This window comes from Ambystoma mexicanum, chromosome 12 (genome assembly GCF_040938575.1).
Source record: "Ambystoma mexicanum isolate Mex_15411 chromosome 12, UKY_AmexF1_1, whole genome shotgun sequence".
Classification (NCBI taxonomy): domain Eukaryota; kingdom Metazoa; phylum Chordata; class Amphibia; order Caudata; family Ambystomatidae; genus Ambystoma; species Ambystoma mexicanum.
This window is the reverse complement of record NC_090936.1, coordinates 898,353,457-898,366,594: the sequence shown is the minus strand read 5'-3', so window position 1 is coordinate 898,366,594 and position 13,138 is coordinate 898,353,457. Positions and strand designations below refer to the sequence as shown.

Genomic DNA, 13,138 nt, shown 5'->3' with positions numbered 1-13,138 from the left:
TGTTTCTGCGAAGTGAGATGAGCTCATCAGAGGTTGGTAGGTTTGTGTGGTTTTGCAGTTTTGTATATGAAGGGAGCATATTGGTCCATTGTGAGGAAGAGGCTCTAGTGATCGAGGCTGTCTTGGACTTCTGGGCTGTTGTTTACTGGTGGTGTGGTGCTAAGTAGGGAGGAGAGAGTGGGCTTAACCATCTCATGCGTGAGTTTGCATGTATTGCAGACCAGGATCGGTTTAGGTGAGGGAGCCGTGGTAGCCGAGGGGATGGAATTGGTTCTTTGATAATAAATGTGATGAGTTATGAACGCATAGAAATGATATGAATTCTAAATTAAGTGAGTAATGATAAACGCAGAATACTTTGGTTATAATCAAGTGACCCTTTTTTGTATAGATATTGACTTTTTTTAAACGGGCTATTATCTAGTTTAATAGTCTTTTTCATAGGGCACGTACAGGGAGGGGGCCAGATAATCCCAATGCGGCTTTTTAGATAGTATACCGTTCTAAGTTGTAAAGAAGTGAAAATCATTGAAATATTAGCGCAACAATGATCATTGAAGGCACCTGTGTTTTCATAGTTAACAATAATCAAATGGGTCTTTGAGGTTGCAGTTGACAATAAATTCATGTGAACTTGTACCTCCAAACTAATTTTTACAAACTAGAAAAAAAACATGTTAGTATTTAAATGATAAAATATTTCTGAAAGGAAAAAAATAGCTTCTTACAGTTTGAGAAATCTATTTACTGGTAGCTTCATTCTTTGTGCTGTTCTCAAAATTGTACTTTAAGGGAGATTACGGTTACGAGCAGGACTGAAATATTGTAGTTAACCAAGTGCTTACAATTAAACAACCTGCCAACATCTTTAGGTAACATCACTTTCACAAATGTAGAATTTAAGTAAGATTGCAATTTGCACAATTGGTTTTCTTGCTAACACAAGTGTAAAGTTCTGTTTTGTTATCTCACGTGTATCTAAACAAGTCAATGGACACATAAATGTTGTCCTGACAGGTGGTTCTAGGTAAGCAATCAACCCTGGACCAGGAAATCATTACAGGAAAAGTAAAAGTGGGGATGTGGGCAACCAACTAATATGACAATCACTCTCACGTTGGAACATCAGAACGAAATGGGGTGAAGCAACGTGAACAACAATTTTAAGAATTGCATAGCAAGAGAACCGTCAAAAAGTACACACAAGGTCTGGGTGTCTTTCACATGTCACATGAAAACAGGCTACATACTAACTTTATATAGCATAGCAGTACTGTGAATAGCACACCTCCCACCCAGCAAAGGCAATTATGGTAAAAGTAGGGGGAAATTCATTCTATTTCTATGTAATGATTTATGCAGAGTACTCCATGACCGCAAAGTCGTTGTATGACTCAGAGACACACAGAAGGAAGCAAGTTGGTAATTAAAGGACTCATAGAAGAGCCAGGTTTTTAGTTTATGTCTAAAAATGGGATAACATGGACTAGAAGAAATTCCCAGGGGATGAACATTCCACAGTGTGGGAGCCAGAACCAAGAATGCTGGCCACCCTTATGAACAAACCAATGTTTAGGATCAGCAAGAAGAATGCAGACATAGTGCAGAGATCTGGATAGAAAATCAGTGCTGCACAGCACAGACAAAGAAACACAGTGCAAAGGATTCATAATGCGACTCTCTGGTTATAGGAAGTCAGTGAAGCTTGGCAACTGAAGAAAAGATACTAGAAGACGCTTAAGGTCCAAAACAATACAACCTACTGAGTTCTGTGGACTGTGAGTAGTCGAGAGACCCAAGTAGAGGAATTCAAATACCCCAGATGGGACTATACAATATGTTGGGATGCCATTTGGCTCAATGTCATCGGAGTCTGTTGCCCAGACAGTACTTTACAGCCTATTTGTGATCTAGAAGGCTTTCAGTTTTTCGGGACATTAACCTGATTTTAGGGTACAATATGAATGAGCATGATTGAAGATGAAGGGGGGTGCTGCAGGTACACACAAACAACAGTATGACGTTCAGCAGGGGTGAGTATTCATTTAGACATAGGTCAATACAGTATTTAGGTTATGTTGTGTCAGAGAAGAAAGTGCAAGCATCTCGAGATTTAGGTGCCTTAACTATGGGAACACCCACCTGAGCGAATGACAAAGGGTGAAATGCTGTCATTTCCGGGCATGTCAGCATATGAAACCTAATTCATCAAAACCTTTGCCAGCAAAAATACATTTTTGAGGGTTCATTTGAAGAAAGAGGACGAATTTAGTTGAAACAAGCCATGTGCAGAGTAGTTTGCAAATATGAAGATTCTGTTTGACGGTACTTTCAACAACAAGAAGACCTTAACGCCCTCAAGATTGTGTGTAGTATCCCATTTGTAGAGCGCAGAGATAAAAATGTATCCAAGTATTTTAAAGCCCTATTTAGTGTGTTACATTGCTGAATTCGAAATATTAGAAAAGTGAGATGTGTGCCATGAGCTGTGGTATGGTACAGTAGCATGCAAGGGAAGATGGAATGTGGAACGGTAATTTGAATAAAATAAGTGTGTCTGTTCTACCTCCTCATCAACGTACTATTTTCATAAGGTCACGACTACTTTTCCTTTTTTTTGTTATGGCAAAATTGCAGTGGGTATTAAAGATTTTCCCATACACTTTTTTATTATATCTGTTTGGAAAAAATGAAAATGACTCAGCAGTCATACTATCTTAGCTGTCCAATCAGGACGCGAGGAAAGTGGGTTTTATTTGCAAGGACAAGCCTGAGTTCTCTGCATTCGATGCGGCTGCCATTCCCCCACTCCTCACCTACCTTTGCCCTTATTTTGCTCAGGGCGTCAGCAGGCGATAAAGCCCACCTGGAATGGTATTGTCAGTTAAATAATACAACTATTTCAAAACATATGCTTTCCTCTGCATAGAATTTTAGGGTAACGAGTACTCTCACTCTCTAGCATGTGCGAGCACCCACACACACACACACACCACACTCACACACAGGAACTGTATGTATATATATCGATGCATGTGTCTTACCGAGCTGCAGAGGCATCTCTAGGGAGGGACTGCGGGGACTATAGCCCTGGCTAGTTTGGTTGTACCCCCGGATAGAAGCTCAGGGGCAGCTTCCTGAGTCCCGACAGTCCTGACATTAGCGTAGCCTCAGTTCTTTTTCAGATCGAGCAACACCCCTGCCGAGATGTATAAAAATTAGAACATGTAATAACACAAGATGGCTCCTGCCCTCTGCCCCAGTGTTGGAGGTGTGGTGCATCTCCGGACTCCTATTTTCACATGTGGTGGGGTTGTCCCCAAATCCAGGTATTTTGGTGGGCAGTGGTCGCCCAGATCAGGGGAATATATGCAGGTTTGAGCTGGAAATTGACCCCTTAGTTTTGCTTTTGGGAAATTAATACTCTCAGGGTCATTACAAGCGGAATGCCAGAAGCTCTAGATTGATCACTCATTTTTTGGTGGCGGCACGACTTGTAATTGCAAAACAGTGGAAGTCCCAGGTTGCACCTGACATGGAGTGGTGGGCACGAGTGTGGTATGTGGCCGCTATGTTTAAAATTGATGGGGCATTGCGGGGGAAGTGGCGCAATTTTTAACTGACTGTAGCCCGCTAATAACTTTCGTGAATGACCACGATAACCCCAGCATTCACCATAAGCCGCACAAGATGTCGTCTGCCTCATTAATGTAACCTGTGAAGCGAGATTTAGAATTTGTACCGACGTATGCAGTAAGCACTGTATTGTGCACCTGTTTTTACATTCACTATGACTAACTTTGGATAAGTATTATTTCAGTTTTATTTTGATTATGTTAAAAGTGTCCGTTTCTTAGCTATAGTACTGTACTGTACAAGCGGAGCGCGTTTATGATTCTTATCGAGTTCTTTGTGATGGTAAGGCCTTGGAGCCATTTCTTTCTCATTGTGGATATACATGGTCATTGTTTTGGGTACAATGTTGAATATGTCACAATACATTTTTAATGGAAAAACATTTTTTACATTTTTTTTAAAAGAACATCTAATAACCTCCGAAATATACATAAACTTACACAGATCCAATGGCACTGCCTACACAGAGACATGTGCTTTCACACAAACCCTCTCACACAAATACTGATCCACATCACACCAACACATCCATCCATACCCTGACAAATCCCCAACACGAGAGAGACACATGCACAGAGAACCAACTTCCCACAGAACTCCTACATCAAGATGTCAACACACACTCAGAAACATACACACGGGTATAAGCAGACACAGACCACTCGGACAAGAGATTAACTATAAACACACTCCTAGCGCCCTGCCCCCAAACAAGGATACACGCATCCGCAAATAATTTTTACCTACAGATGTAAAGGGGGCATCATGATATTATTGGTTATTTATGACGTGCTTAATACCCAGAGGTTTCTAAGCGCAGACCAGTGGTCGTAGTGGTTGGGAGCGGTGCTCCTCTACTTTTTAAAATTACATTTTACCATTCCTATACTTTCATTTTCAAATGAAACCGTTCCGGAAGGGTTTCGTTTTAAAATAAAAGTAAAGGAAGCATTTGAAAATTGCACTGCACTGAACATTGCCAGTGCATTGATTTGGATGTTTGTATTGCGCATGGGAGGGGGATTGGCGATGGGGTTGCGGGGAGGGTACAACGTCTTTTCGTCGCGGGATGTTTTTTTGCTGGGATTTTTACCGCAAATTGTTTTTGGGTAAAAAAACCCATCTAATTTTTTAGAAAATTGGGGGGTTGGGGCGAACCCCCCCAAAAAATGTCAATGGTTTTTTAAAAAAAACATCCCGCGATGAAATGACATGGAACCGTAGGGAGCGGGGCAGGCCAGCAGGGAACATAGTTCCACTACTCTTGAATTGAATTGTTCATTTGTGTAGCGCACCTGACCCTCGGGTAACTGGGAGCGTTGCTTAAGAAACATAACAAAGCTACAATAAATGGTTACAATGTCTAGATACAATATAACACAAGGAACAGGTGTGCTAGGCAGAAAAAAGGTTATATACAGCGACACGGTAGATACAACAAAAGCAGACAGATTACATTACAAGTAAGTGGTGGAACATTATTAAGCAATACAATTGTGGGTGCAGAAAGGTGGGAACCAGTCAGTAGGTTTAGGGGCACATAGGTTTATTGGTTCTCCTGAGCGGTGAGCCCACTTTTTTCCAAGATTCCTGAAACGGGGCAATGAGGGTTCGCTTCTTAGGTCAATAGGTATGGAGTTCCATAATTTGGATGCCAGGACAGGGAAAGTGCTACCCCCAGATTTTCTCGTACATTTCTACCACTGGCGCAGACCCAAGGATTGATCCTGTGAGGCTCTTGCTTCCAAGGCGAGTGTATTGCCCTTGAGCTATCCTCCCGAGACTGAGTTAAAATGGCCAACTGCATTTATTTGCTAGGATCTATTCCTAGGCATGGATATTTGTAAAAGCAAAGCCTCTTTTTCAGTGAAGCATCCGCAATTTCTTTACGCGTGCAAATTAACAAAACATGTTTTCCTATGTTTGCAGACAATTCTGAAATTATTTGTATATGATCAGTCAAGAGTTAGGGGTCAACAAAGGATCAGAAAGCGGGAAGGACAACGGGCCAGGGGTCAGGGGGAAAAGATTGCAGAAATCGACAGATTCCAGAATGTCTTACCATCAAATGAGCAGACTGTTCTAAAAATTCAGTTTTGTGGATTGAATTTATGGTAAAATAATAAAATGAATGATTTGTACGTTTTCAAGTCTACTCCCATGTTTCGTTTTAATGAAAGCTAATATATGGATATTAGATCTGCCCTCTGTTACGTGTTTTGGTTCTTCGACCCTACCCGCTCCCACCAGGTTCAACACCGCAGATTTTAAAAGTCTAGTAACCATAGTGATAAGAACTTCTTCCTCTATGTCATTCCTAACGCTTCATGATTTTACTGAGAAAACCTTATTTCATAGAATAATACGTGTGTGTGTCTGGCTGTTGCTGCCAACCTGCTTTTAACGTATTTTGGGGTGGAGTGAAATAAGTGCTGGACTAAAATGGCCGAGATGCACTGGACCTGCGGTAATGCAGGTGCCAGTCACCATGCCGCGTATACGCTTATTATTTTAGCTTAGTTTAGCTATTTTTGCTTTCAAGTCCTCGCCCCTAAACATTGGAACTCACAGCCTACCTACATCAAAAAGGAAGACTCATTCCTCAAATTCAAAAAAAAGATTAAAAACGTGGCTCTTTAACAAATCTTAGCCATCCTGTAGACCTATCTACATCCCCAGCTCTCATCAGCCTCCCAATTTTTCAGATACTACTCATTCTTGGGAGCGAGATCGTTCTATATGTACATACTTCTCTCTCTACTGTTTATCACATCTAATCGGCAACTCTCTCTGTGTAACTATATCCGACTTCCATCTTGCAATAATGTTCTGAATACCTATGCAAATGTAACTAAGTATATTCCTTTGCCAATGTAACCACGCCGTAATACCCAGGGTCTATGCATGTAATAAATATAACAAAACAAAAAAAAAGTATATAAAATAATGTTCTGATATCGGGCCTCATTACACGGAAGGCGGTAAGGGTTAACGGTCACCGGTAAGGGTACCGGTGACCGTTAACCCTTACTGCCTTACTACGAGGTCCCTTTGCGGAACCCGACCTTAACGGCTGGTGTAGACCAGCCGTTAAAGTTGGGACCCGCAAAGGGACCTTGGTGCTAATTACGGTACCGCAATTTGCGGTACCGTAATTAGCTCCTTCCTCATTCCCATTATGCCCTATGGGGCAAAAATGGGAATGGGGAAGGGCCATGGAGAAAGGGGGAGTTACCGCCCCACCAACCTTGGAATGGGGTGGTAATTCCCCTTTCCTCCATGGTGGTACCGGTATGGTAGCGGGGGCAACCATGGTTTACCGCCTACCGTGTAATGAGGCCCATTGACTGCAGCCTTGGGGCCTCATTACATGGTAGGCAGTGGACCAAGGTGCTAATAGCACCTTGGTCCATGTGGTAAAATACCGGCACCGCCTTGGTGGAAAGGGGAATTACCGCCCTATTCCAAGGTTGGCGGGGCGGTAATTCCCCCTTCCACCATTGCCCTTCCCCATTCCCATTTTTGCCCCATAGGGCATAATGGGAATGGGGTAGGTGCTAATTACGGTACCGCAAATTTGCGGTGCCGTAATTAGCACCAAGGTCCCTTAGCGGGTTGGTTTTTAACACCTGCTAAAAGCAGACGTTAAAGTACCAACCCGCCAAGGGACCTCGTAGTAAGGCGGTAAGGGTTAACGGTCACCAGTACCATTACCGGTGACCGTTAACCCTTACCGCCTTCCGTGTAATGAGGCCCTTAGTCTTGTGGTTATGCATTTTATATGTTCTGCTTCCATTATATTTCTGTCGGTGGAAATTCAGGTTCACCAGTTACAATTACCTCAACTAGGTCTATTTGTCTCATATTCAAGATTGTTGACATTGGATTACTCTAAATATGCGCAGCAGAAAAGTGGGACATTCTACTGTTTTAATTAAAACCACCACCTGAAAACAAGAGACGCCACTGGGCATCCTCAGCCATCTCAAGCATAGGACTGTAATGAATGGGAATTCTTTGTGCAGCAGGTCAGTGGCTTTTAAATACTCAAATGTCTAAAGCTGGATCCAGTAGAAAACCTTGTCAAAAGCAGCTTTCACTAAGGTCGGTGGCAGCAGGTTAATGCAACTTTTTAGTAAAGAAAATGTTTTATTTTGCCTGCAACGCTGCAAAGAAATTCTAATTGAACATTCCCCTCGTCCTTATATTGCAGGGGAGGGTCAAAAAGCATTTACCACGGAGCCGCCCTCAAGCCCTGCAGGAAGAAAAAGCAGGAGGCGCCTTGCACTGGAAAAATACACAGAATAGTAGGGCTTATGATGCACAGATAAAAACATAGAATAGCAGCACATTACCTGCTAACTTTCCATTTCTCAATTGCATAAATATTCAAGTTCCAGATGCTAACATGCGTCTTGATACTGGGCAGGAGCTGCGAGAACATCTGGTTTGACTGGCGTAAACAATTTGACACCTCACTTTACTCTAAAACGGTCCTGGTTTAGCTATTCTTGAGGACTGCTTTTTATGGACTGACAACCCAATTCCACTAGCCTCTCCCGAAGTTCAAACGGGCTGCCTTGAGCCGCTATTAGCAAGTACATCTAATTGTCATATGTATTGACACCGATAAAAGTTACTTCTCAGATAAAGGCACTGCAAGGAGCGTCATCAGTATTGGATACTTAGTGGCACCATGGGAAGGAACATGACAAGAAGTTGCCATGAGTAAGCTGAAGACAAATACATCAATAGTCTCTATTATTATATATGAACCAATTCCATCGACAAGTAAACTGAGTGCTGCTTTTGTTTTATAATAGCATATAATACCATAATATGATAACGTAAGCCAGGGTTGTCCAACTCGGTCCTCGAGGGCTGGAATCCTGATAGGTTTTCAAGATATCTCTCATACATTTTCATGAGGAAACATTTGCATACATTTAGAATCATTAAATGCAACTGTATCTCATGAATATTAATGAGGGGTATCCTGAAAACTAGGCATGGATCTGGCCCTTGAGGCCTGGAGTTGGACAACCCTGATGTAAGCTATCAACTGCATCGATTACAGGGACTCCAGATAAGAAACAGTGAGATTGAACAATTTGCCCAGGATCACACACTTTGGTTAAGCCGTGAAACCGGGATGTGGGCAATTTAAGCACTTGACCACATATCTTCCCATGTTTACTTTATATAAATATTTATTACGGTTTTAGTTTGGGTTTCGTGTGCTTAAATAATGCTTTGGTTACAGCAATGCCCTGAAAAGAAGACACATTACATAATAAAATCGCCTTTCATGACAAACTATACTTCTACTACATAGATCATCATGGAAACATGTTGAGCAAAAGGAGTATGGCGTTAGCTTTATTTTCCCCATCCTGCATGGGAGGTCACATTAGCACCATTAAATCTCCCTTGCGTTTTAAACCTTTAGTCATTATTTCACACAGCATGCAGAGCATTATGCACCCATTCCATTTCTCATCATCCGCCATTCATATTTAATAAGTGACAAAAGCCCATGCTCATACTCACCCACCCTCAGCCCCCAAGCAACATATAATAACTGCCATTGAAATGCTCTGTTGACTCAAAGGCCCCCCAGAAAGCCGCTATGCTACGGGAGAGCTAGTGGTGGAAGTGGTCGGGAGCAGTTGGAGCGGTGCTCCTCTACTTCTTTTAATGAAGTTTTACCTTTCCTATACTTTTATTTTAAAATAAAACCGTTGAAACTTGCACTTTCAGTGCAGTGCACTGAACATTCCCTTAAACCGCAGGCGCATGCATTTGGGGGTTTATATTGTGCATGAGAGGGGGTGTGGCGATGGGTTTTGCGGGAGCGGTGCAGAGCAGTAGGGAACATAGCTCCACTACTTCTTTTCATGCACTTCGACCACTGGGGAGAGCTCACGCCCAAAGCAAAGTCGGGACTGCTCCTCTTCCCAGAGAGGGCGTGCGCAGTTGGCAGGACACAATCTTTCATCTCGGGACACTCCCGCAAAATACAGAACTGTTAGCCACCCTATCAGTGACTGCGCGTGCTTTTGTAATTACTTTCTCCTGAAGTGTTTCAAATGGCGAACAAAGTACTAAGGCTCTTCAGAAATCCTTGCCCCTCCCCTCCCTTAGGAAGCCCACAGACGGTACTCACTGGCTGGTTGTCGTACAGGCGCAGCTCCCCTGGCACAGCCGAGTCCAGAGAAAGGCCTCGCTTGGCCCAGTATTTACTGGAGAAGATCATCATGGCTGCCTGCATGGGGCCTCCTTGGTGCTCCTCTTCACGCGGAGGCAGATGTGGACGGGCTTTCTCAGAAGCGGGAGACGCTGAGCGTGTGTCTGAAGTGATGAGCAGCGCCTTAGCTGGGCGATATTTATGAGCGAATCTCGGCTCTGATGGAACCAAGATTAGGTCACACTCATTTCGGGCGTCTGATTGTTCATAAGAGATTAAAGCTCAGAAAAGCAAGGCTTATCTTTCGGTGTGAAACAGTTTCCTGTACAATATTTTCTCTCTCCAAAGACATGCAAAGTAAAGGCTAACACCAGCATGAGCCCGCTTTTAAATGCCTTGTGTGTTGATAACGCGGTATTTTTAATTCTCATTCAGAAAGAAACATTTCCGGAGCGGATTGATATTTTCACGTGGAAAACGCGTATGTACTATTGTTACACTAAACAAAATGTTGCATCATGCAAACTCTAGTTATTGAAATGTGTACTAATTGGAAAATAGTAACATGGTCCTAATACACTGTAATATGTGTGTGAATTTGAAGGTCAATCTTCTCACATTTTTGAAAGTGTCTGTTCGCTGTAGATATGAAGGGGTCATAAAGAGGACTCCAAAGGAGTCTTACAGGGGAAACTGTTCACGAGGAATCTAATGGTGTGGTTTAAAGTTGTTAAAGTGTTTCCCCTGGTGAATAAAATCAAAACAAATGTTTATTTTGCTTAATTTAAAGTCGCTAAGGTGAAGCTCCTGATATGCTATATATGATATGATATATGATATAAGTAATTTATAACGCGCCTGTTGTACACAAGTGTTTCTAGGCGCGACAAGACAAGGGAGGGAGGACAAGACAAGCGATCTTACTAGGCCTTGTGTCATTCTGATCGTGCAAGTGCGAGAACTGCAAAGAGAAAGGGAAGGGGAAGTGCAAGGGAGAGGGGTGGCAAACAGGGCAGCGTGGCTCTGGGTAGTGCAAGGAGAACAAGGGACTGTAGGGTTACAGTTACAGCCCTTAAGTGCGCGGTAAGCACAGAGTCAGTAAAAGGGTGACTGATCAAGAAAACGCCTGGTACCCAGTCAGACTATGAGGGTAGCCAAGCAACCAGTCGATACAGCCGACAGGTAAGTCAGCAAGGGAGGGAGACAGAGAAAACAGAGAGGAAGAGGAAAGGTTTGAGCTGCTTCGTGAACTTCAGGTGGTCCAGCTCAAGTTTGAGAGGGTCAGGCTGTCATGAACCATCGAACTCGCCCCTTCTGGGCCTCCTGGTCCCTGACACGTAGGGCCTTGCACTCCATAATACTACCAACATGGCGGCAAGCTCAGAACGCTGCTCGCCAGTCTTCATGTTCTACGCAGCGTCCTCTATAAAGAAGTCACACCCCCGCGGCCCTGCGCGTCTCAACGCTGCTACTAGCTGTGATCGGACGTGTGTTCCGAACCTTCTCTAGTGCTACTTGCTATCCCCTGGCTCCTGGATTCACTTCTCCCAACTTCTTCCCTCTTTCCTACTTCTCGGAATCCCTGTGCCACTTCCGCGTGCCCCCAACACCTTCTTGAATACTCCTGGAGCTTCCGTGATCCTGGACATCGAAGCTGAACGTAATCTGGAAGCCGAGGACGGCCGAGCGGGCTTATTTAAGTCCCGAACCATATGAAAGAAGACTCCACCTAAGGAGGACATCAGGCAACATAGACAGTTGAGAAGGGGGGAAACCTGTGACAGATTGAGATGCCACCTGACCGAAGTCGATACAGACATGGAGGCGGCCAGCCAGGATCTTATACGTGGCATGCAAGAACTATCGACCGAAGTACAGACCTTGAAAGCGGAGAATGCCTCGCTCAAACAATTGGTACGCTCACGTGACTCTGCCTCAAAGGACAGCGTGCTATTGGGCGGCATTGTTGACAAATATGACGGCTGTGCAAAAACCCTCCGAGGATTCATGGATTCTTGTTTGGTCCACTTTACCTTTAAACCTTATTATTTTTCCACCCCCAGGGCTAAAGTGGGCTTTATTATTTCTCACCTCTCTGGGAATGCCTGAGCCTGGGCCACACCATTAGTTAACACCGGAGATTCCCTTTTGGATGATTATGATGGATTCATTCAAGCACTAAAGACTATGTTTGACCGCCCAGAACAGGTCTTTAGTGCTCAAGAACGTTTACTCGATTTCCAGCAAGGCTCTCAGGACATGCTCACCTACGTAACTCGATTCAAGCAATTGGCTAAAGAAGCGGGTTGGCCTTCTGAAGCTTGCTTCACCCTCTTTCAAAGAGGGCTAAATGAAGATGTTAAGGATGAATTAGCAAGGGTAGCACGTCCTAGTTCTTACCAGGCACTTATGGATCTTGCTCTACAAATTGATTTCCGCATCCAGGAAAGAAAGGCAGAGAAAAGGAAGACCAAGTCAACCATCCAAAAAAATCCTCTTGTGAGCCCTTCAAAATCCAAAAATTCTCCAGGTCCTACAAATGAACCTGAACCCATGCAGCTAGGGGCCTTCCGTGGACCTATATCCCCCCAAGAAAGGCTGGGAAGGATCCATACTGGCTTATGCATGTACTGTGCCTCGGACAAGCATTTAGTCAGAGAATGTCCCTTAGCCCCTCCACGGCATTCGGGAAATGCCAGCTCCCGATCCTAGATGGAGCTCAGTTTCGGGAGAGAGATGCAGGCTCCACATCTATATCATCCTTGAACTCTCCTGGACAAAAGTACCTGGTAGTCTTACAGGCTTTTCTATCGTCATCTAAGAAAGAATCCTACCCCATTCTGGCACTAGTGGACTGTGGGGCCATGTGAATATTCATAGATCAGGAATGGGTCCTTAAACACCATATTCCTTACGAATCCCAGAACGTCCAACAACCTGTAGAAGCTATTGATGGAAGACCTCTTTCTTCTGGACCCATAACCCTTCAGACTAAGGAAATCGAGCTTGCTATAAACCATCATCGAGAAAGGATAAAGTTTGACATCATAAAATCTGCCCATTACCCAATGGTTTTGGGAATGCCCTGGCTACAAAAACACAACCCATACATCAAATGGACAGCTGGTTCCCTGTTCCTAGGTTCCGAATTTTGCATGTCCCATTGTCTGCTCCAGGATCCTTCACCGACAACATCAGAAGAACATTCAACAACTCAGCAAGATCCTCTTATGGTCTCCAACATCATCCAGGTTCCTAAAACCTACCAGGAATACGCCAATGTGTTCTCTTCTTCTATTGTCCAAGCCCTGCCAC

General features: G+C 43.7%; 1 protein-coding gene across 1 annotated transcript in view; it reads right to left on the bottom strand.

Moving 5' to 3' along the window:
- Positions 1-9,944, bottom strand: part of TPH2 (tryptophan hydroxylase 2) — a 745,039-nt gene extending 735,095 nt beyond the window's left edge. The window contains exon 1 of the mRNA XM_069627755.1: positions 9,803-9,944. Within this exon, the coding sequence (XP_069483856.1) occupies positions 9,803-9,907 (105 nt within the window). The 5' untranslated portion in view covers positions 9,908-9,944. The remainder of the gene's footprint in view (positions 1-9,802) is intronic.
- Between the last annotated feature and the right edge of the window lie 3,194 nt (positions 9,945-13,138).